This window comes from Colletotrichum phormii (genome assembly GCF_030913505.1).
Source record: "Colletotrichum phormii strain CBS 102054 chromosome Unknown BDP81scaffold_12, whole genome shotgun sequence".
Classification (NCBI taxonomy): domain Eukaryota; kingdom Fungi; phylum Ascomycota; class Sordariomycetes; order Glomerellales; family Glomerellaceae; genus Colletotrichum; species Colletotrichum phormii.
This window is the reverse complement of record NW_026851454.1, coordinates 1166953-1187697: the sequence shown is the minus strand read 5'-3', so window position 1 is coordinate 1187697 and position 20745 is coordinate 1166953. Positions and strand designations below refer to the sequence as shown.

General features: G+C 51.8%; 10 protein-coding genes across 10 annotated transcripts; 7 read left to right on the top strand and 3 right to left on the bottom strand.

Moving 5' to 3' along the window:
• Positions 1-258: 258 nt before the first annotated feature.
• BDP81DRAFT_41801 (uncharacterized protein) lies at positions 259-1454 on the top strand. The gene has a single exon (XM_060589673.1). It carries the CDS (start codon positions 393-395, stop codon positions 1155-1157), a length of 765 nt encoding a protein of 254 aa, XP_060444404.1. The 5' UTR covers positions 259-392; the 3' UTR covers positions 1158-1454.
• Positions 1455-4266: 2812 nt separating this feature from the next.
• Positions 4267-5207, bottom strand: BDP81DRAFT_430305 (uncharacterized protein). The gene has a single exon (XM_060590598.1). The coding sequence runs from the start codon at positions 5079-5081 to the stop codon at positions 4479-4481; it is 603 nt and encodes a 200-aa protein (XP_060444403.1). The 5' UTR covers positions 5082-5207; the 3' UTR covers positions 4267-4478.
• On the top strand, positions 5197-5990 carry BDP81DRAFT_430304 (uncharacterized protein). Its single transcript, XM_060590597.1, has one exon. It carries the CDS (start codon positions 5246-5248, stop codon positions 5615-5617), a length of 372 nt encoding a protein of 123 aa, XP_060444402.1. The 5' UTR covers positions 5197-5245; the 3' UTR covers positions 5618-5990.
• Positions 5991-6447: 457 nt separating this feature from the next.
• BDP81DRAFT_482012 (sugar transporter) lies at positions 6448-8553 on the bottom strand (the record flags this gene model as incomplete). Its single annotated transcript, XM_060594984.1, has 7 exons — positions 6448-6768; positions 6824-6896; positions 6962-7302; positions 7381-7822; positions 8021-8128; positions 8199-8324; positions 8384-8553. The coding sequence occupies 7 exons, from the start codon at positions 8551-8553 to the stop codon at positions 6574-6576; spliced, it is 1455 nt and encodes a 484-aa protein (XP_060444401.1). The 3' UTR covers positions 6448-6573.
• A 518-nt stretch (positions 8554-9071) lies between these two features.
• BDP81DRAFT_395342 (cytochrome P450) lies at positions 9072-10922 on the bottom strand (the record flags this gene model as incomplete). Its single annotated transcript, XM_060588057.1, has 3 exons — positions 9072-9714; positions 9817-10572; positions 10645-10922. The coding sequence occupies 3 exons, from the start codon at positions 10920-10922 to the stop codon at positions 9072-9074; spliced, it is 1677 nt and encodes a 558-aa protein (XP_060444400.1).
• A 1004-nt stretch (positions 10923-11926) lies between these two features.
• Positions 11927-13510, top strand: BDP81DRAFT_395341 (uncharacterized protein; the record flags this gene model as incomplete). The annotated part of the gene is made up of 2 exons (XM_060588056.1): positions 11927-12096; positions 12175-13510. The coding sequence occupies 2 exons, from the start codon at positions 11927-11929 to the stop codon at positions 13508-13510; spliced, it is 1506 nt and encodes a 501-aa protein (XP_060444399.1).
• Positions 13484-13862, top strand: BDP81DRAFT_430300 (uncharacterized protein). The gene has a single exon (XM_060590596.1). The coding sequence runs from the start codon at positions 13501-13503 to the stop codon at positions 13777-13779; it is 279 nt and encodes a 92-aa protein (XP_060444398.1). The 5' UTR covers positions 13484-13500; the 3' UTR covers positions 13780-13862.
• Positions 13863-14731: 869 nt separating this feature from the next.
• BDP81DRAFT_321712 (cytochrome P450) lies at positions 14732-16544 on the top strand (the record flags this gene model as incomplete). Its single annotated transcript, XM_060584641.1, has 2 exons — positions 14732-15405; positions 15479-16544. 2 exons carry the CDS (start codon positions 14732-14734, stop codon positions 16542-16544), a joined length of 1740 nt encoding a protein of 579 aa, XP_060444397.1.
• Positions 16545-16745: 201 nt separating this feature from the next.
• Positions 16746-17867, top strand: BDP81DRAFT_395339 (uncharacterized protein; the record flags this gene model as incomplete). Its single annotated transcript, XM_060588055.1, has 1 exon — positions 16746-17867. The coding sequence occupies one exon, from the start codon at positions 16746-16748 to the stop codon at positions 17865-17867; it is 1122 nt and encodes a 373-aa protein (XP_060444396.1).
• Positions 17868-18480: 613 nt separating this feature from the next.
• BDP81DRAFT_395338 (uncharacterized protein) lies at positions 18481-20394 on the top strand (the record flags this gene model as incomplete). Its single annotated transcript, XM_060588054.1, has 2 exons — positions 18481-18705; positions 18769-20394. The coding sequence occupies 2 exons, from the start codon at positions 18481-18483 to the stop codon at positions 20392-20394; spliced, it is 1851 nt and encodes a 616-aa protein (XP_060444395.1).
• Positions 20395-20745: the final 351 nt, after the last annotated feature.

The window sequence follows — 20745 nt, the reverse complement described above, 5'->3', positions numbered from 1 at the left end:
CATGCCTGCCAAGCGGAGAAGAAGAACTTTTTGTTGATGAGGGCCTGGCCGCTCTGCTGCATCGCCTGCCACAGATTTATTGATAAAATCGTTCTGTTCCTTTTGCAGCTCAAACGCCAACATCTTGGCCTTTTAGCGCGCCGGCTGACTTGGGACACGACTATTGGTCTTGTATCAAAGCCGACATATGGGCTATTTCGCTTCTTTGCAAAGAATCGACTTCTCGCTCATAAGCTTTGGACCTCAAAATTCCGTTGGTTCCATTGCCCACGCCTGAGAGGAGCGGCAAATACCAGCAGGTCGGTCTTTACCCGGCCGTCTATCGGAGTCTCTCGCCTTGGAGCGCGGAGTATGTCTCTTCCCCACGACCCCTCAGACTCTTCGTTCCGGTCATGTTTCGGTGGACCCTTCAATCCATAAAATCAGAGGTTGTGCCGCCGGGCCAGCGAGAACGGACAGGCCATTCGCTGCAAACCTTCCGGCCGGTCCTGTGTCGAGCCAGGCAAGGGATGAGAAGATGCACCGAATTGGCCCAAGGAATCCTGGGCAGGACCATTGTCGAAAACGGAACAAAGCGCTGCAGCAAGATGCAGCAGGTCCGACGCAGACGCGGGTCACAGGTTGCAGTGGTGTGCAACTGGGCCAGTCTGCGACTCTCCGCCAAGGTCCAAGGTCAACATTCCGCCAAGATCGCAAGAGAGCCACCGGACGGAAAGGAAAAGCGGGGGTTGGGTCCTCCAGGAAGCGTGCAAGATCTTCCTGCGTCTCCGCCAGAGGCCTCCGCTTCAAAGGTCACTCCTCTCTCGGGCACGCCGTCTCCTCCAAAGGCCAAGACTTCTGCCCAGCACTGTGGCACTCTTCCCAATATCTCCACGCATTCCATACGGATACATCGAGCCAGAGTGCCAGGCTCTCTCTTTCTCTGGGCGTTTGAGCCAAGCTCTGCTGGTCTTGTCCTCCGATGGGCCCCTTCTGGCCACCGTCTTGACCGTCTTGTCGTTCCGTCTCGCTACCTCGAAAGGCTCCAGGTGCTCGATATCGGGGCCCCATGCCCTCCCCTGACTCGGGCCTCCGAGTACCCCCCCACGGCTCCGGTCGACGTTCAAATGAGGCCGGCCCTGTCAGCAGTTTCACAGGCACAAGCTCGCGCTTCCTGATCATAGGCACCTGCCGATCTAACGGGCCTGGGCATGGCACCCAACGGCATCCCGACTTCGCTAGCGAAGCTGCCATGATGATAGCTTTGGCGGAACACCCAATCTTATTTCCCACAATCCGCCCGTCGAATTTACCGCCTCCGTACGGAGTAGTCGGTTCGGAGCACGTCCCCCTGCCACAATGACGAAATGGTTCATTTCTGGCCCGTTATCCAAGCAGAGCCAACAGCGACCGCAAGCAGGCCAGCAAGCTTAGGCTTCAAGCTCCCTGCGGCCGGCGAGAAAGAAGTCATCAAAAAGTCTTGGGACTTTTGGTGAAACGATTCAGCAGGCAAACACCATTCCACCGCCAACGACGACTATTGCAACCTTTTTGCAGCAGTGCAGAACTAAACATACCACTGCCCCGCGCGCCAAGAAATACTGTGACCAGCGCAACGCACAGAAACCCGGGCACCACACCGGCACTTGATCACTTTTCACAGTCCACTTCCGAGCGATTTGCCAGAATCAGAACGAGCCTTGTGCGCGCGCAAGTGCTCCTTATCTTCCTATTGCCCAGCTGCCGACTCAACCCTAATCTGATTTAGTTCGATGCCTTGCTCGTCAGCAATGGTGCTTGTTGTAGGAGTTAACCGGACCATGGATCAATACCCCCGAGATAGCCCGGCTCACTCGATTAAGCTTAAGGTCTCGACCAGGAACATCCGGCGCTGGCAACAGCAAGCATTTTCCCAACCCCTCGCTTTCGTCGCGGAGTGATCCCGAGCTTCCGAAGTGCTCTAATCGTCCGTACTTGATCTCAGGTAATTGGGCACAATAATTTGGCTTTGTCCTCCGTGCCGCCGTATTGCCTGCTTCGTTTTCGGTTTATATACTCACCATTGTCTCATCGTATAAGCCGAACCGGATGCGCGTTGTTGTCTTGAACATCTTTGACGACCTCAGCTTGTTTGCCACAGCCTGAGCCTGAGGTACAGCGCCACAGTGTACAGATAGGATCAGTCGTTTGGCTTTTGTTGAGCGTTTACGTGAGAAGCTGAGCAGAGTTGCTGCCCGAAATTTGTCATCATGTATGGCTCCCGGAAGTCGAATCATGTGCCTTGTTCAGACACCCACCGCAAGTCTTGGCACGCAGTGATTAGTCCCGCCGAGATATCGGAGTGTAATCGCCCGGAGCTTGCAGAATTGAGTCCTTTGGCAACCATCGCGCCAATTTTCTTTATTCAATGATTAGCCTGTACAGTTATACAAAGTACAACGGATCATCATAGTGCGAAGCCTGATAATCCCTGTTGTTATGATGTATCAAACCAGACACGGCGTTGATGTCGATGAGTGTGGGCTTGACTCAGTCTCTGTTCTTCACTCCGTCATGCCTCGCAATTGTCGCGGGATGTGGGAGAGCCGAGTACATACATTCCACTAACCATTCTGTCTGAAAATTCGTTCAACTGCCAGCCCTACAGGGCGCAACGCATCAACTTTGTTGGGCTGCTGGGCACGGAATGGTTCCGAGATGAAGGCCCTCCGCTCCTGTCCTCCAGTACGGTCCGCTTCACTTCAATCTTATTGTACGTCCTAGTCTCCTAACTGAGATTAGGTATAGGACTAAGGCAGGTGTGAAAACATGCCAGATCGCCAACGAAGATCAAGAAATGAACCTGCAGGCTGCAGAAAGTAAGTAAGAGAGTACGAAGTACATGCGGACTCCTACGCGTGCTGATTGATGCCTGAATCGTGCTTGTACTTGAGTTGCAGATCCGGATGGTGAGATCTAACTGCATCCCGTGGTCCCCAACGTCGAACGAGCTTTACGTACCTACCTTTCTCGGTGGTATGCAGAGACTTCCATCCTAGGGGGCCCGGCAGATTGGCATAGACTTTGATATTGCATGATCCGTGATGTGATAGTGATAGTGACGGTGGCGATGGGGCTGTTCCGAATATCTCGGCCGATGAACGGCGATAGACTACAGGAGCAACTCATGGGAACTGCCTTTGATCCAGTCTTGGAGGAGTTGACAAATATGATTTCACGACTCGACCGCAGCGTGGATTCTTTGCCTGGTCCTTGACTACGTCGGTTCTGAGCGAAATCAGATTTATAGATGGCTTGAAGTTGTTCGCAGGGCCGCAATGCCGTTCTGGCCTTGGTTCAGGACCTCGTCCTTCCTTTGGTAGGGCACCCGTGGGGTGACTGGTCGACCGTGGCGTAAGATTGGGTGTTGATGAGCTGAGTGGACTGGACGCTGTGGCTTGTGGAGTGGAACGTAGCAGGAAGAGCGTGATGTCTGGTATTGTAGAGCTGGATAGTGTAATGGAAGCACCCTTACTAGACCACTTGTTATTTTGAGCTTGATGATTCTAGGTGAGAGATGGAAATTATGTGGGCAAGCTGGGTACTTGACAGCGCATTTGATACTGCTGGCCTTACGTGAATTTCATTTGCAGTTGGTAGATCCTACATCTCAGAAGACGATGAAATTTCAACGTGCTTAAGATCCATCTATTGTGATGATTGATCTTTCTCTGTATCTACCGGGTCGTGTGCCTTTATGTTCTAAATCTCCACAATCTGGTGTGAATTCAAATTGGGCGTTATTTCACAATTACGTGTTGTCAATGGTGGTATCGAATACGATGACCTCAGCCAAGGTTTCATGGTACTTTACCCTCCAGTCCGCATCAATTTGTTGCTCCCTTGTAGTACCGTCTCACAGCGGTTGAACAGAGGCAAAGGTACGTGTAACAAGCATGTATAATAGGGGCACTGCGCCACCCCGATACTTCCTAGCTGAGCTTAAGAAACTCACCTCTTCATGTTAATTAGGTGGGGGGAGGGGCATATATGTGTAACAAGGGAGGGCACAAGTTGACGGGCAAAGGCATACTACAAAAGGCAAAAAGAGCAAGCCAAATAGGTTGTGAAATAAAACAAAAGGCTTAATGACAATGACAGAAGGAGGGATGCGTAGGAAAGAGATCCCTAGCATCCACCGATTAATAACAAAAGGAACAGAGATCCCCAGCATTCACCCTTTTTCCTAATACATGTACATGCATGTTATACATATGACTTTAAGGTCTAGATGATGGTACTCGGAGGTGAAGCGAAGATGATTGAATTAAAAGTGTACCGGACGAATTGTAAACCTGGTCATCAAGGTGGTCGAAGCATAAACAATACTAAAGATGATGGCTAAGTCCTACATGGTTCAATCTCATTTTTCCCAGCCGTGTCCAAGCATTATCCATTACCTCCAACGTTCATTTATATCTCTTTACACACCAGCCGTTGCCCCCACATGTCGAACCAACTCAGGTAGTGTAGACGTTGACGGTGGCTTTCAAGAGGTTGCTGAGGGTAGCAGTAATACCGGTCAAACCAGCCTGCGAGGAAGAATCGATATAAGGCGTCAAAGCACCCCCGAGACCAGAGAGGTTCGTCGAGATCAGCTTGAGATAATCAGTCTGACCAAGCGGCGTAAGAGGCGCGACGATGCCGGACGTCTTTGCCTTGGTCAACAGATCCGTGACCGTCTTGAGCGCAGGCTGGATGTCGTTTGTGAGCTTGCTCACGATGGCGGACGAGTCGGACGAGTTGAGAGATAGAGTCAGGGCCTTGACGTCGAGTAGGGTGGATGAGGAGGCCGAGTTGAGGCCGATTGTGTTGAGGAGGACCTGAGGGGCTTTGAGGAGGTTGGCGATGCTGAGGGCGTTGCCGGTGGTGTAGTCGAGGCCGTTGAGGGTTGCGGTGAGCGATTGGATGGAGGTTAGGAGGGTGTCTAGGCTGCCGAGGATGCTTGCGCCTGTGCTTGATTGCGAGGGGAGGTTGCCGAAGGGGAGGAAGCTGCCTGGCATGGGGGCTGCTGAGGTTGCTGTGAGGGCGGCGAAGCCAGCGAGGATGGTGGAGAAACGCATATTGATGTGGTTTTGAGGTTGAGGTAGGGTGAGTGAGGTTGTTATTGGCCTGATGTGATTTGCAAAGAACACTGGGCACAAGGCGAGGCTGTCTTTGTTGGTGCTTTTCCAAGACCGTTACTGAAGTGTTTGAGTGGTGAGAATTCTTCTTAGGCTGGAGGAGGATGCAACGTGTGTATTTATTCCCATCTAATCTCAGTGACGCGCTCGCCATTTCACAGAACCCCCCCTCTCTTCTTCAGCTCGACCCTCCGTTGACGAAATCTGGCCCGCCCAAGACAAGCCTATCCGAGACATCCTCTACTCGCAAAAAGAATGTCTCACCGCCGCCGCCTTCGCCAAGGGAAGATCTCGACCAGAGGCAGACTCTCACCATCGCACTAACCCAAATCCCCGGAGCCTCAAGCCACGGGGCTAAATCCGCATCGCAACAGTCCGGCGAGAACGGGGAAATGATTGGTCTGCTACGAAAGAGGCGGGCTGGAACCACCAGCCCTTGCAGTCGAGAGTGCAGCGCCTTGAGTGCAGCGCCGTGAGTGCAGCGCCGTTTCCGGGTGTGACGGGGCGGAGGGACGGACGCGGGGCCGCATTCGGACGGCGTCGTCAAAGAAGCTATGCTTATAATGCGGGGCCACCTGCAAGTTTGGTTCAGCGTTAGTGTGCGACCACACTGACTGCAGGTGACCAATGTGAGCAGGGTGAGAGTGAAGCGTGATGGTGGTTTTGAGGCTTGAGATGTGGACGGTAGTGGTAGGTATTTCGTACGGGCGGACAGCTGGCACGGCTGGTTTCCACACGGGATCTCCAGAGGCTTGTTGCCTCGTACGCCTGTGGACGTTTGGGTATTGTGTATGAATGCGAGAGAGGTATTCGTATGGCCGTTTGCGTTAGGACGATTGTTGTGTGACGGAAGCATGGATCGTCGGCTATCGGGTTCCCGGGCGGTTTATTCAGGATCGGGGCTAAGAAACCCGTCTTTTCCTTTTGCGTTACTCTGAGCAAGGGTCCTTTGTCACCTTGCAGAGGACGGGGAATTCCTCGGGTTGTAAATGTAATCCATCTTGCTGTGGTCCAGGCCACGGCCCGAATGGGCACAGGCAGGCCTGGGCCGGGTCGAGGAATGTTGCTAGCAAGGGATGTAATGCCCGTTGCGAGCTCTTAGTGACTTCTTGTTCTTATGGCCGTAGTGTGATGGTCCTATCTACCCTTGAGCTAACTTAGGTAGTCTGGCTCTTTGTCAAGTCTCCTCGAGTCCCGGAGATCTCGGGGTCTGTCGCGGGCCGTGGTGCTCAAGAAGATTGCTGTCCCTCCGCCTTTGAATAACTAACAACCGATTCTTTCTACTTTACTTATACCTACTTATCACCACCTCTCGCTGATTCACCTTATATTGCTCAACTATCGATCACCATTTTGGAGTTTTTAGGACCCGAAGCCCGCCCGCGCGTGCTTTCTGATTTTGATCAGCCGCATAGCCCAACTTTGTTAAACATCATGAGAGGGCGATGACTTCGACGTGACTCTGCTTCTTCTTTTCCTCTTCTATTTGGTTCCAGACGTCTTCCATGTCCATTCTTGCAACCTTTGCCTCATCGCCGTCAAAGACCTTGGCAACCTCTTCGAGGGTGAGATTCTTTGTCTCGGCGTAGAAGAAGTACACGAACAAGACGTAGCAAAAGTCCAAGATCTGATAAATGAGTTAGTCGAAGCTATGAAGCAGATCATGGGCGTGGATCACTTACCGTGTAAAACATCGCGAGTGTCCATGCATGACCGGCTGCTGTGAAGTTATCCCATGCAATAGGGTTGGTATAGCTGGACAATGCATCGTGTTAGCTTTGGACTTAGGCGCAAGAACCCGGAACGCTGTGTAATCTCACCTTCCGAGAACAATCAAGCCCTTGACAAAAATGGTTGATATGACCCCGGCCTTTGCCCTCAGACTATACGGCATGATCTCCCACGCGTAGGCCGCCATGACCCCGGTCCACGCAATCTGATACGACAGACTGAAGAGCCAGATGAAGGCGATTTGCGGATAGCCAAATCGTGCGAGGTCGTGGGTCCGCTCGTACTGGGAACTGATGATAGTCCATCCCATGTACATGAGAACCATCCCTGTGGTTGCTGTGAGGAATAATGGTCTTCGGCCGAATCGGTCTATGCCTAACGAGAAGGAAACTGATACGATAAGTGAGAGGAGAGTCTGTCCACCACTGAGCTATTGACAATCCGAACACCGCTGTCAGCTGCTGCTATCCCTCATAGGTAGGTACCAGACCCCTATTGTGGCACTCACAAGAACTTTGTTCGTCTGTTCGCGAATACCAGCGCCTTCGTAAATCTTGTTGGCGTAGTTGGAAAAGAGGTTCGTACCGCTGTAATGAGACACCATCGCCAGTGAGATCAACAGAATAACTCGATACCTATTGCCTGCCGTCCTCGCAAAGTCGAGATAGCTGCTAGACTTCTTATCCTGGAACTCAAGAGCCAAAGTCTGCTTCATCTCACGAAACTCAAACACGACCGTCGCATTCGTCTTATCCCCATTTCCATGGTAAGTGGATAGCATGTTCTCGGCATCTTCATAACGCTCCTTGGCAACTAGCCATCGCGGCGACTCCGGGATCCAGTAGATGAGTGAGAGGACCAAGATACCGGGGAACGCCTGGAGTATGGTGAGGGACCTCCACGACCAGTCGCCTATGATTCGGATGGTTGCCAAGGCCAGCCAGGAGCAGCTCGTGGAACCAAAACCGTACATTCAGTTGACGATGGCGGAGATCTTGGTCCAGTGTTGGGGGTGTGCGATCTCGGCGATGAGAAGGCCGGCGCCGTTGAAAGAGCTTCCGAAGCCAAGGATGAAGCGTCCGGCCATTTACACTTGTTGCGCAGGTCAGTATTAACGAGACTGATCGAGGTAGACGCATAAAGCAGACGCACTTCCTTCACTGTTGGACAAAGCTCCTATGAAGGCGCCGATGGTTTCAATGACGCAGCCAATGATTATAGGCATCTTTCGGCCGTACTTGTCTGCACAATATGGGCTGTGTGCATCCAAACGATTCAGCAAGATTCTCACACCAGATGCCAGTCCGATCACACGGCCATACTCACACCATCCAGAAACTCGAAAGAGATCCGATGTCGAGAATAGCGACGATGAGTCCAAGTCTTCCCCCTGCCGGATGGTTGAAGGAGCTCTGCCACTGATCCATGACCTGCGAAGTGTTCATAAGTTTCCTGCGTCTCTACCGTTAGCCCCTGATATCTGGGTTGCAGGAACATATGACGGAGCTTACGCGTCAAAGCCTGTCGATGCAGACATCATCATCAGAATACCGCACCAAAAGTACAGCTTTCTCAGACCAAGGTCCTTCCACCAAGTGACGACTTCGAACTCAGGGGCTTCAATTTGAGCCGCTTGCGCCTGAGCGTGTTTGGCGCCACGATTGAAGACGTTTCGCACCATTTTGTCGCGAATTTCACGTAAAGAATGTCGAAACTAAAACGAATGATGTACCACACCAACCTCATCAATTCGTCCGTAGAATGGAAGCTGGGGGCATGCTAGCTTTTAAGCTTTTAAGCTTATGGGGTTGATCACCTGTAGCTACCACATTCGTGTCAAAAGCTGAGACGGCCGGACGCTAGGACTGCCGTAACCTTAAATGTTCGGGGTATCCAGGGTTTGTTTGATGTGTCGTTTTCTCACAATAGAATGGAAGATGATACAGGTACAAAGAAAATTGAAACTTGGAAGTCACGATAACAAGGGGGAACCCTGTGTCTGTGTTGACCACATTGTCTAGTCTTCCGTCTCATATTCTTGGAGACATATAATCAGATGATGCATTCCCGATCAAGCTGCCTGCGACAGAAAAGATTACTCTCATTCTTAAGTAGTATTTCAGAGTAAATCAGGAGGACACATTTGAAAATCAGACGGCCGACCAAACGGATTTCAAGCAAGGTAGTACAGCATGCCTCTCATACCAGCTTCCGCTTCTGCATCTTCACCATGGCATCTCTATCGAGACTCACAACACCTCGACATTCCGCACCCTCCATGCCCGGACCTCTGTCCGCCGGTGACCCATCCAAATGCGACCAGCGCACAAACTCCATATCGAATGTCGTAACCATCATCGCAACCGCCGCTAGAATCTCATGCTTGGCAAAGAATCGCCCGGGACAGATAACGCCACCACCCCCATACGGACAGTAGTCGCCTAGCTTGACTTTGCGCATTTCCGGCTGCAAGAAACGCTCGGCCCAGAAGTCGCGTGCCGGGTGGCCTGGAAACGCCCATACTGCCTCGTCAATGTGCGATAGCCAACTAGGTGCTAGGATAAAGTTGTCCTTCTTGAGCGTGTATCCATCGATCTCGATGTCCTGTCGCAGACGCCGCGAGATGGGGATGCTCGAGCGGAGACGAAGGCACTCGTTGTATACGGAGTTCAGCAGTGGAAGAGCCGCCAGCTTTGTGATATCGATATCGAGTACTGATGCCGTATTCGTACCGACGACCATGGCGGTTTTGACTTCGGCGCGGATTCGTGAAAGGAGCTGCGGGTCTCGGACCATCTCGAACAACATGTAGGCGGTCATGGGAACGGCGTTCGCATTGATGCTGTTCAACAATCGATATTAGCATAGGTACTTAGTTATTATACGAGAGGAGGGGACAGGTGAGTCTTCAGGGTTTGACAAGAGGGATATAAACATCACTCACGCCCAAATCAGACCCATGTGCATTGCCGCACGCCCCTCGAAGCTGATCCCATAGTCAACGAGAGCAGCATTCCTCTCCCGCACAAGCCGATGACCAAAATTCTCTTCCCAATCAGCATCGCTATCTCTAGGACAACCAGCAGTTGCTGCTGCGAGCCAGTCCTTGGTAGCCTCCAGAGTGCGGTCGCGCGCTGCCCAGCCTTTGCGGCACACTAGTTTTGGCAGCCCCTGCATCAATGTCATGAAGGCGGCATCGTAGTCCCAGAAGGTCTTTGCTTCCAGCGAGCCCTTTTGGAGAATCCGTGGACCGACTAGTGTAATTGTTGACGCGGCGAACTGGTACGTCTGGAGGAAGTCGTATAAACCGACAACTGCGGGAGCTGAAGCACCCTCTGGACAAGTCTTGAGCTGTTCGGAAAACTCGAAGACAAACTTGGCCGTCAGAAAGTCCACGGCAGACTTTTCTGTAAGGTTCTTGAGGTAAATCCCATGGAGTATATGCCAGATGCGTCCTTTTCCTGCGACTCCAGTCTCAGACTGGTTGAGGGTGCCAGCCCCTGAGTCGTCCATCCCTAGGAGCGCGGCATCGCTCGCTGGAAGACCTTTGACCTTGTGTGCGATACGCAGTTGCATAAACTCGAACGACAGGCTGCTCGACTGTCGGAATATCGCCTGGATGTTCGACGCTCCCATGACTAGATACATGGAGATAGGGCCTAGGCGCATAGTCACTGGTCCCTTTGTTGGTCTTTTGGCACTTTTGTTACGGTAACCTTGGTTAGCATGTTGGCCATGAAGTCAACGCCGGTTAATCAAAACAGAAACTCACAGTGTTTCCTCGTAGAATTTGTGAGGATCCCGAATCATCTGGATGCCGTTGCCAACCCATGGCAACCAATATGCCAAAGTAGGCGGCTCATTTCCTCGAAATTGGCGGTTTTTCTTGCTGCTCAGGTAGAAGCGGCATGTTGTGAAGATGTAGGTGCAAATGCATACGCCAAAGATGGCCAGTACAAGATAGTTGAAAGCTTGAACCACCGGCCAGGAACCGAACCTCGACAGAATGGGTTTGATTTGGTGCGTTGCTGAAATCTCCTGATAGCCCATGGTGGAAATTGAAAATCTGGTGATGTTGGCAGGTTGCCGAGCTTCCTCGAAAATCCGAGCCAGCTCCATTTCCAGTAATTTTACAATACTTCAGTGGATTCCGTCGCCGTTCTACACTGCTACAGCGCAGCGTTTCGAACTTGACAACTTAGACGCATGCTGCCCGGACTCTGCTGAAGGATGCTTCATAGTGGCACCCTGGCTGCATGTGATGGTGGCCATTTGCTGTTGAGTAAGAAGCACTGTCCTCCGCCTCTAAGAGGAGCGTATCCCCTGTCAGAGACAATATTGGTGTACCGGATTTGGATCAATCACTTCCAAAGTGACCGAATTACCCCGAGTAGCACTAGATGTCATACGTGGTACACTTCTCTCGAAGGATTCGGGAGTACGACGATGCTATCAGCCTTACCAATCAGGTATTGGAAGGTGACTTGCCGCATATCCGATCCACATCTTTCATACGTACTTGAGATGAACCGTGTGCGTGGCTCTGGACTTCGTAATCCTGGTAGAGAAGGGGGCGAGACTTGCACGGTGCAAAAAACCCTTGAATTTTGTCGATGTATCGATGTCTACGGAGTACGAAGATAGTATTAGTTGACATGGGTTCACATGTGGATGAGTCCGCAATTGCTAGCTAGTGTCAGCGGCTATGCTAGTAGTTCTGCTGCCTAAGACAACGAGACTAGTCTGCAACCCTGCATTCAGAATCACGATACTTGGCATAAGCACTGTAAGCACAGACGAGCTGGACCCGCAAAGACAGTCGCGCAGTATAGATGTTGTGTTACACTGTGTCAGCCTAGGGATGCAGGGCCTAGGACTGATTCGGGGTGATGATGACTGTCGATGATCGATAGGCCCAGATAACACAAAGCTGGATCAACGGAGACCACCTCCGAAGTGGGCGGAGAGACCAACATCACATTGCTGCCATAATTTGCAGGGCAATTCTAAGGAAAGTTCTGCTGGCGAAGAGGGACAGCCCAGACTCAGTTAACATGCCAAACCGCTACTCAGTCATTGTCATTGGTGCAGGGGAATCTGGAATTGCCGTGGGTTGTATGCTCAAGACCAAACTGGGCACCGACGACTTTCGGATATTCGACAGACAAGCCGGTGTTGGGGGAGCTTGGTATGCCAATAGGTACCCAGGCGTAGCCTGCGATATGTAAGTGAAATCAGTGTGCCAGTAGCGAGGAATGATTGCCTTCTCTGATTATGACGTCGGATCTGACTGTTGATACAGACCGGCGATTTTCTACTCTTATTCTTTCGCCCCGAACTATGAGTGGACGACGCTGTTCCCTCCCGGCCAGGAAATTCAGCAGTACTTGGACGGTGTGTGCGACAAATTTGATATCCGGAGCAACATCCAGCTCGATACCGAGGTGTCAAGTGCTCGATGGATAGATGAAGACGCCGAGTGGGAAGTAAAGGTGACCAACCTGAGCCCTCAGAACAAGACACCAGAAGAGGTTACCCTTCGTTGTAAGGTCCTGGTCACTTGCGCCGGCGAACTTGTCGAGCCCAATATTTGGCCACAGCATGTTCCAGGGATTGAGTCTTTCCAAGGACAGGTATTCCACACAGCGAAATGGAACGATGATGTTTCCTTGACGGGAAAAGATGTCACTGTGATCGGGACGGGCTGTACTGCAGCGCAGCTCGTTCCGGCGTTGGCAAGCCCAGAAATTGCGGCGAAGTCAATCACGCAGCTCATGAGGGGACCACCATGGGTTATGGCTCGACCTGAGAAACCTCCTCCACGGTTGATGGAGATTGTTTCCACCTTGCTTAGGACCATACCTGGCCTGGGCTTGTTTCTCCGACTCTGTCTCTTCCTGTACGCTGAGTCTACATGGCTCAATGTCGGCATGGGCTGGTTTGGCAAGAAACGGCGGGAGTGGTTTGAGAAAAGACTCTTGATTCAACTCCGTAAGACAGTCCCACCCAGATATCACAACATGCTGACACCGCGCTTTGGTGTTGGGTGTCGGCGGATCATCGTCGATGGTGGGTGGTTGGAAAGCCTCAGTCTCCCCAATATGGAGCTCACAAACAGACCTCTGGTCTCAATCGAGCCACAGGGCGTTGTCTTGGGACCTCAGCCAAAAGAACAGCACCTAGAACACAATAACGAGAAACGCAACAGTGAACTCATCAGGAAGCCTGCGGATATCATCATCCTAGCCAATGGCTTTGAGACATCGACGTATCTCCATCGCTTAAAGGTCCAAGGAAGAGACGGGGCATTCCTTCACGACGTCTGGAAGGCAAACGGAGGCCCTGGAGCGTACCTCAGCACAGCTGTCTATGGGTTCCCGAACTTCTTCATGGTCCTAGGACCAAACTCCGTCAGCGGCCATTCATCAGCCATTCTGGCTAGCGAAAATGTGGCAGGATATGCCCTCAACTTTATCAAGCTAGTTCTAAGTGGACAGGCTCGCACTGTTGAAGTCCATATGGAAGCCGAGCAAAGTTACACGGCCGATGTGCAGAGAAGGTCACTAGACAAAGTCTGGCAGACTTGCCACAATGGTTACATACAGAACGGAGGCTGGAATAGCTCCATATGTCCGTAAGTCTTGCGTTCAATCGTACTCTCATCCCCATTGCCTCAATGTTTCGAAGAAAAGTGCTAATGATCCGGTCCCTGGACAGCTTCAACCAAATCCATTTTGTGTGGATGTGCAGGCATCCGAACTGGCAGCATTGGAACATCGCATACACGGGAATTGGAACTCAAGAGAATAACAAGAGAGCTTCTATCCGCCGTAAAACGGCGTGGATGATAGCTTCGTCCCTGGCCTTGCTTGCTCTTCTTCTTGCGTACTCTGGGAGCTTACACTAAGCGATGGAATTATCTAGATACCCATCCACAAGACTCATGTCAATAAAGAACTGTATTCGCTTTGGGAATTTTTACTATTACACATACGAAAGAATGGCCCCTAATCTTCTGATTTCCAGAACTAGACCCCGGAGTCAAAGCTACGCTGCGGCTGATTCCCACTTGCACCTCGTTCACACGGACAGAAAACTCTGTGTGCGCTCCTGAAGACGCTTGCCATACCTGTCACATTTCTCCAATGAGCCTACACAGTATGTCTTGCTGCGATATCGTATCCGCCCCGCAAAGATTCCCTATTCCTCCGGGTGGAACGTTTCTGCCTAAGATTTCCTTAGCCAATTGCTTACCGAGGTAGAGACTCTGCAGCCCTGTCTTAGACGATCCTGCAAGAGTCAATAGCAACAATGCCCCGCTGCCGGGGCGAATTGTCCATAATTCTAGACTCGGAAAAGTCGTATGGTGAGCACAAGAGAAACCCACTACGGCAGGATGATGTGAGCATTGAAGCTAAGCGCCAAGAAGTGAGGTTGGCAATTCTGCATCATCCTTGTCACCCCTGCAGGGTTGAAGGATCCGCCACTAGCGAGAGGGTTGCAACGTAGTCAGCGGCGGGAAATCCTTCCCAGCGGGCCAACGGGAATCCTACGGAAGACCCAATTCTAGCTTAGTGCTCACAACTGACCGAAAGGATCAAACTTTCGGTTTTGTCAGACACTGTGTGACATTTAGCTAGTTGATTATGGTAAGACTTTCGTGAAGCTCGTAACCCTGCACGGGGTATGGGAATCTTTGCAATCCGATATTGGGGAGAGGGGCTTTGGCATGTGATTTCTTTCTCTTCTGTCACTGGCAATGGAAGTGTGACAATCACGTCGAAGACAGAAACTTCTGAATGGCGTCGACAATCGATGCAGCGGTTTCGGAACCCGTGTCAATTTGTGCGATATCTATGATGAATTCAACTGTCGAGCATTGGAAACATCAGTATGGCATCGCGGGGCTGTCAAGGCTTCGTGCCTGGACCGTTGCGCAGGCTACCGGCTTGCTCGTGGTCATCCTGATAGCACGCTTCCTCGTGAAGCTCATCAATCACCGCCGCATGTTTCAGCGACTCCAAAGACAAGGCCTACCGATGCCCCCTCACGACTTCCTGCTCGGTCACCTCAAGCTTGCGGCTACGATCGCTAAGACTCTTCCGAGCGATTTCCATGGGCACTACTTGGCAGGCGAGATCAGGCGAGCCTACCCTGACCTCCCGGCTGTTTTCTACTTGGACTTGTGGCCGACTGGCCCGCCATTGATGGTTATGACGACAAGTCACGACCAGGCACGAGTTACAGCGCACGAGCCGCAACTCCCCAAACATGAGGGCGTGTTGGGATTCCTGAAGCCGCTCATCGGGAGCCATGGTCTCGTCACAATGGAAGGAGACGAGTGGCGGTATTGGCGGGGCGTGTTCAATCCTGGGTTCAACGCTGCGCATCTCGTGACGCTGGTACCGGGCCTCGTTGAAAATACGCTGGTGTTGCATGTGATTCTGCGAGAGAGAGCTGCCGCAGGCGAAGTCTTCTCATTGTTTGAGACTATGTCGCGGTTGACCATGGACATGAGTTGTCTTGCAACACTGTAAGTTCACTCAAAAATAGCCGAAGCAAGACTTCACACCCGATCGATCCATAATACTAACTTGGCCTTGCAGAGGTTCTCGTTTGAATGCTCAGAGACAGGGCTGCGATCTTGTATCAGCGTTTCGCAGCCAAGCTGACTGGATACCATCTCCCAATGAGACAAATCTCTTCAGGAAATTCAACCCAATAAGACACTTGGTCTACCGCTATAATCGGTGGAGGATGGACAGATACGTCTCGAGCGAACTCGAGACGCACTTCGCTGCAATGCGCTCCCAGGCTCAGCTTGGAGCTTCGGAATCCGAAAAAACAACAGCGACCCCGAGAAGAAGCAAGGCGGTGGTCGACCTTGCACTGGAAACATATCTCCTTTCGGAGAAGAACAACGAATATTCTGGTCAGAAGATGACCATGGATCCAACGTTCAAGCAATATGCTGTCTCGCAGATGAAGCTCTTCCTTTTCGCCGGCTATGACACGACAGCTGCTGCGGTGGTCTACTCCATCCACCTTCTTTCGCTTCATCCGTCTGCCCTGTCAAGAGCGCGCCAAGAGCACAATGATGTTTTTGGAGCCGGCAGCACTGTCGAAGACACTGGAAGTCGCATCGCGGAAGCCCCTCAACTTCTCAATCGACTGGCGTACACATCCGCCGTCATCAAAGAGGCTCTCCGGCTATATCCGCCCGTGTCAAGCACGCGTGCATCTGGGCCAGGCTTCACAGTATCGGAAACCGACAAGACGCAACTTGAAGGATTCATGCTCTGGGGCGTGCACCACGCTATACACCGAGCACCGGAGCACTGGGTGAGACCAGACGATTTTGTCCCGGAACGCTGGCTGGCCTCTCCGGGTGATGAGCTGTACCCCGCGGACAAGGAGGCATGGCGGCCGTTCGAGCGGGGCCCGCGAAACTGCATCGGCCAGGAACTCGCACTATTGGAGGTGAAGGTCATTCTGGCCATGGTGCTGAGGGATTTCGACTTTGCGGATGCTTACGTCGAGTACAACAAGAAGACAGGTCGGACAGGTCCCACCGAAGTGGCAGGGGATCGTGCCTATCAGATTATCCATGGGAGCACTAAACCTAACAACGGGTATCCTTGCAGGATCAAGCAAGCCACACATTTGTCTTAGAAGGGGATGTTGTTAGACTAGACCAATTACTGAACAATGTCTCAAGTAGTAAGCTGATTCTCTTACTACATAAACCTTGATTCGTGTGTCCAATGCTTAGCTATCTCGAAGCATTTGCATCAACATCACATCACCGCCCAGGCTCCTGCTCACAACAAATTCCCTCAGCTTAGGACTTGACCGGCAATCGATACAGTCATCATGGCGCGACCCTTGATACACGTCATGTTCCCGTTCATCACACTGGCTGGACTCTACGCTGTCTCAAACTTGATGATGAACTCTGGTCACGCTCAAATGTTCACCGATAGGCGAGCGTCGGCACCGCCCTTGCTTCCAGACAACAAAACACCCCTGCTCACATTCTACACCGGGGTCCCGCCCCTGGACTCGTATCTCGCCAACCTGCAATTCAGCATTATTCCAACAGTCGATGGCTCGTTCCCGGCTTTATCTCTCCTGGGATGGCACTGGACGGGGCTTATATTGGCCGTCTTCACCGTCATGCTAGTCGAAAGCCTACGAACACGGCGCGCGAGGGATCTGATTCCTTTCGCACTCTGGGGCCTCGCCATACAGTATGCCGGGTACTTCATCATCATGCCTCTGTACTGTTATGTATCCCTGCTCTCTCAACCACCTCAAAGTCATTCAAGGCTACCGACCGTTGCTGCCATTCAAGCCGTTTCGGCCTCAGTCCTCATTGGATTTGCGATCCCGTCGGCTATCATGTGTCTGCCGAGCAACTATCTTTCTGGCCAGTCAAGACAAATCGCTGTAGCTGTCTGGCAAAACTTCCCTGCGTGGATGGCCCTAGTACAGGTTGTCACCATGTCTTTGATGCGAGCCAACCCAGCACAAGAAACGAAGGAACACAAGGCTAAGGATGGCGAGCTCGGCCGTTGCACGTCAGCGCTTCGTAACTTGTACAAAGCTACTGCAATAGTCTCGGCCTTGATCCATGTCTTGGGTCTCATACCCATTGTCTCCGCTGCGATTGGCAAGCTGGAGACTTCCGGAAGTTCGCCATATGCGCAGCTGCGACCCGCGACCTTCTTTCTACCGCAGAGGTGGGATAGTGAGACCCAGATTAGCGGGATGGCAGAAGGCGCATTCAACTTTCTCCGTTATGACTACTACATCGGCACCGCCGCGGCTTTCGCGTGGGTCGTATTTCTTCAGCCTTCACTGCGGGTAAAGGGTGATACTTGGTTGGCTGGTAGAGAGGCGACATGGAATATTGCTCTCACATTCTTGTTTGGGCCTGGTTTCACTATCGTAAGCCTAATGGAACGGAGACTTGATTACGGACTCAGCATCTAGCCAGTCAGAGCATCCAATTCTTAGCGCTATGTTCCTAGTTTTTCAATTCACTCAATTGGTCGGCTTATCTCCATGTATGATCTAGTCCACAGCCCACGGAGGTCGTCTCCGTCTCGGCTCGGGTCGTGTTCGTCTGAACCACGAGCTCGGTGTGGGGTTACGACATTCGGAAATTGACCAGGATCTCCATAAGCCCTATCCGCCAAGCTGTAAGGGTAGGATCCTTCGCCCTTCTCTGGGCTTTGATGGATTCGCACTGTCCGCTTACACGGCAAGTCAGTGATCAACAAGGTTGTGGGGGTTCACCGATCCTACCTCACCTTGAATGAAGAATGAGCCCGAGCCGCTGTTGATGCAACTAGATCCTTCGTCTCTATCTAGATCTCCCAACCCAACAGGTACGCGCCGATTGGACCCCTCGGAAGGCATTTCGCGTAACCCCTGTCCAATGTACAGTAATTTGATTCCAATTGCAACTGTGCTCTTCACCTCGGCCGTGGCTTTCCAAAATGAGAAGATCTAGAAGACGACGCTCCATTCGTGTGACTTCTTCGTCTGTGACGCTCTCTCACTTGAAGTATGCGGCTTCCATTGGCAGTCAGTGTGCCCAAAGATGTCTGTTCTGCGACGCAAAGTGACGAGATTGGCTCCGCCTGTAGTCTTGACCGATAAGGTTATCCCGGTCGACTACTGGGACCATCACTCTCGCGATGCTGTCCTCAACGTAATGCTGCGGTTTGACCGCCAACTCGATGCAGCCAAATTACGCAGGGCTCTGGAGCAATTGCTTGACCGTCGAGATGGCTGGCGAAGGCTAGGTGCGAGAGTACGGCTGGGCGTAAGTACCCTACAATGACACAAGTTCCATCTCATAGTGTGCTTGACTAACTTGAGTCCATAGTCTTCGAACCAGTTACAGTGGCATTTGCCTGAAAAATACACTGAACAGCGGCCAGCAATTACTTTTCATCACAACCGCCACACCAACATCAGCATCAAGCAGCACCCACTGGCATCTCGACTTAGGAGCCGTGGTCCACCAGCTTCTGGTGTTTCCAATGATGGCTCTACTCCTTGGGTGGTGGAGTCAGGCAGTGGTGTGGACTTCTCTCCGTTGATGCGACACCCAAGTGATCCTACCTCTTTCGAAGACTATGTTTATCATGACAAGCCGATGATAGGATTGCAAGTCACAACATTCAACGACGCGACATTAGTATCGTTAGGCTTCTCGCACATCATGTGGGACTGTATGGGGCTAAAGGACCTCTTTGATGCGTGGTCCCTCACTCTACAGGGACGCCATGGGGAGGTCATCCCGTTGATTGGAACTGATCCTCTTGGATCCTTGGGTGCCTCCCCTGAGTCGACCAAGGTGATGCCAAAGGACGATGCCAGAAAGCCAGCAGCATCCACCTTCCCTCCTGAACAATACCAGCACATCAACAAACAGCTTGGAGTTGTGCAACTCGTTACTCTCGGTCTTCGACAAGCACTTGACAAACTGTTGAACAAAAATGCGGTGGAAGAGTTTAGGACAGTGTGTGTGCCTGCCGCGTATGTCAAGTCTTTGCGCAAGGACGCACTCCAAGCTCTCGAAGCCGAGAATGGCAGTTCGCTCAGCCTTCAAGAATCAGAGAAGGGTCGTCAGTCTCAACCGACTCCGAAAGCCATTTTTTTGAGTGATGGTGATATTCTGTGTTCGTGGTGGACTCGTAACATTATTACCTCACGCATCCGCAATCCTACTAAGAGCCGCAAAACCATTGCCATCCTGAACATGATGGGTCTGCGCGGCGTCCTGGCACAAGCAGGACGATTGCCCGAGAAAGGTGCGCTGGTTGGTAACGCCATCTTGCCCATTCCTACCCTATTACCTACGCAAGATCTTGTCAAAAAAGGTCCTCTGGGCTTTGGCCGTGTTGCAAGGGCACTGAGAGAGGCTATTGGGCAACTCAGCACAAGACCGCAGGTTGAGGCTCTACTGGCACTGCAACGGCGTGCAAATGGAGACGAGGTTAATGAAAACGTCAACAAGAAGAAGTCGGGTAACGGAAAAGCTGGATTGCCCGCCCTTTTCGGCGATGCGGGCATGCACATGGTTGTGTGTACCAACTGGACCAAAGCCGAGTTCTTCAACGTCGATTTCTCTGCTGCAGAAGTAGAGGAGATCGGCTGTGACGGGCTCTTTGAAAACGAGCGACTTCGGCTACCTGAGACGTCATCTAGCGATACTGGTGCCAGCAGTGGCACCGGAGGGAAGAGCGCCATGGGTTGTGATGGGCTTTGGGAGGATGAACATGCGTCACGTTCGTCTGCCGCTCTTCGCACTGATGCTCCTGCAGTCCCTCGCGTAGAGGCGAAGCCGACCGGTGTTCACATGCACTTGATAACGGCAGGTACTCCTGCGTTCTTGATGAGCATCTTCACCATCTTGGGCCGCGATGCCAACGGAGATTACTGGATTCAGGGGATGCTGAGGAAGAAGTATTGGGCTAAAATCGAGACCGCCCTTGGCCAGAAGTAGGTGCTTCTCCAAAGATGCAGGGTCTAATTCAAAATCATCAACAGACCAAGGACACATCAATAATGGGATTCTCCGAGTAGCGCTGGATTATGAATTATGCGTATTCTTAGAATAACTACATTTGATATGACTTGCAACGTCGCCATGTGCTTCCAGATTCGGCATTCTGTCGAAGGTTTCTTCCTTACCCAGAATAAACTCTCAGAACAATTTCGGGTACATTAGCCAGGGTTTCCAGGATCTCCCTTGATGGTCCAATCCCAGAAGTTGACGGATTCGCTTTCATAGGCAATTAATTCCGACTTGGTTGCAAAGCACTTGGCGTAAATGTCTAGAGTGTCTGCGTTTGCC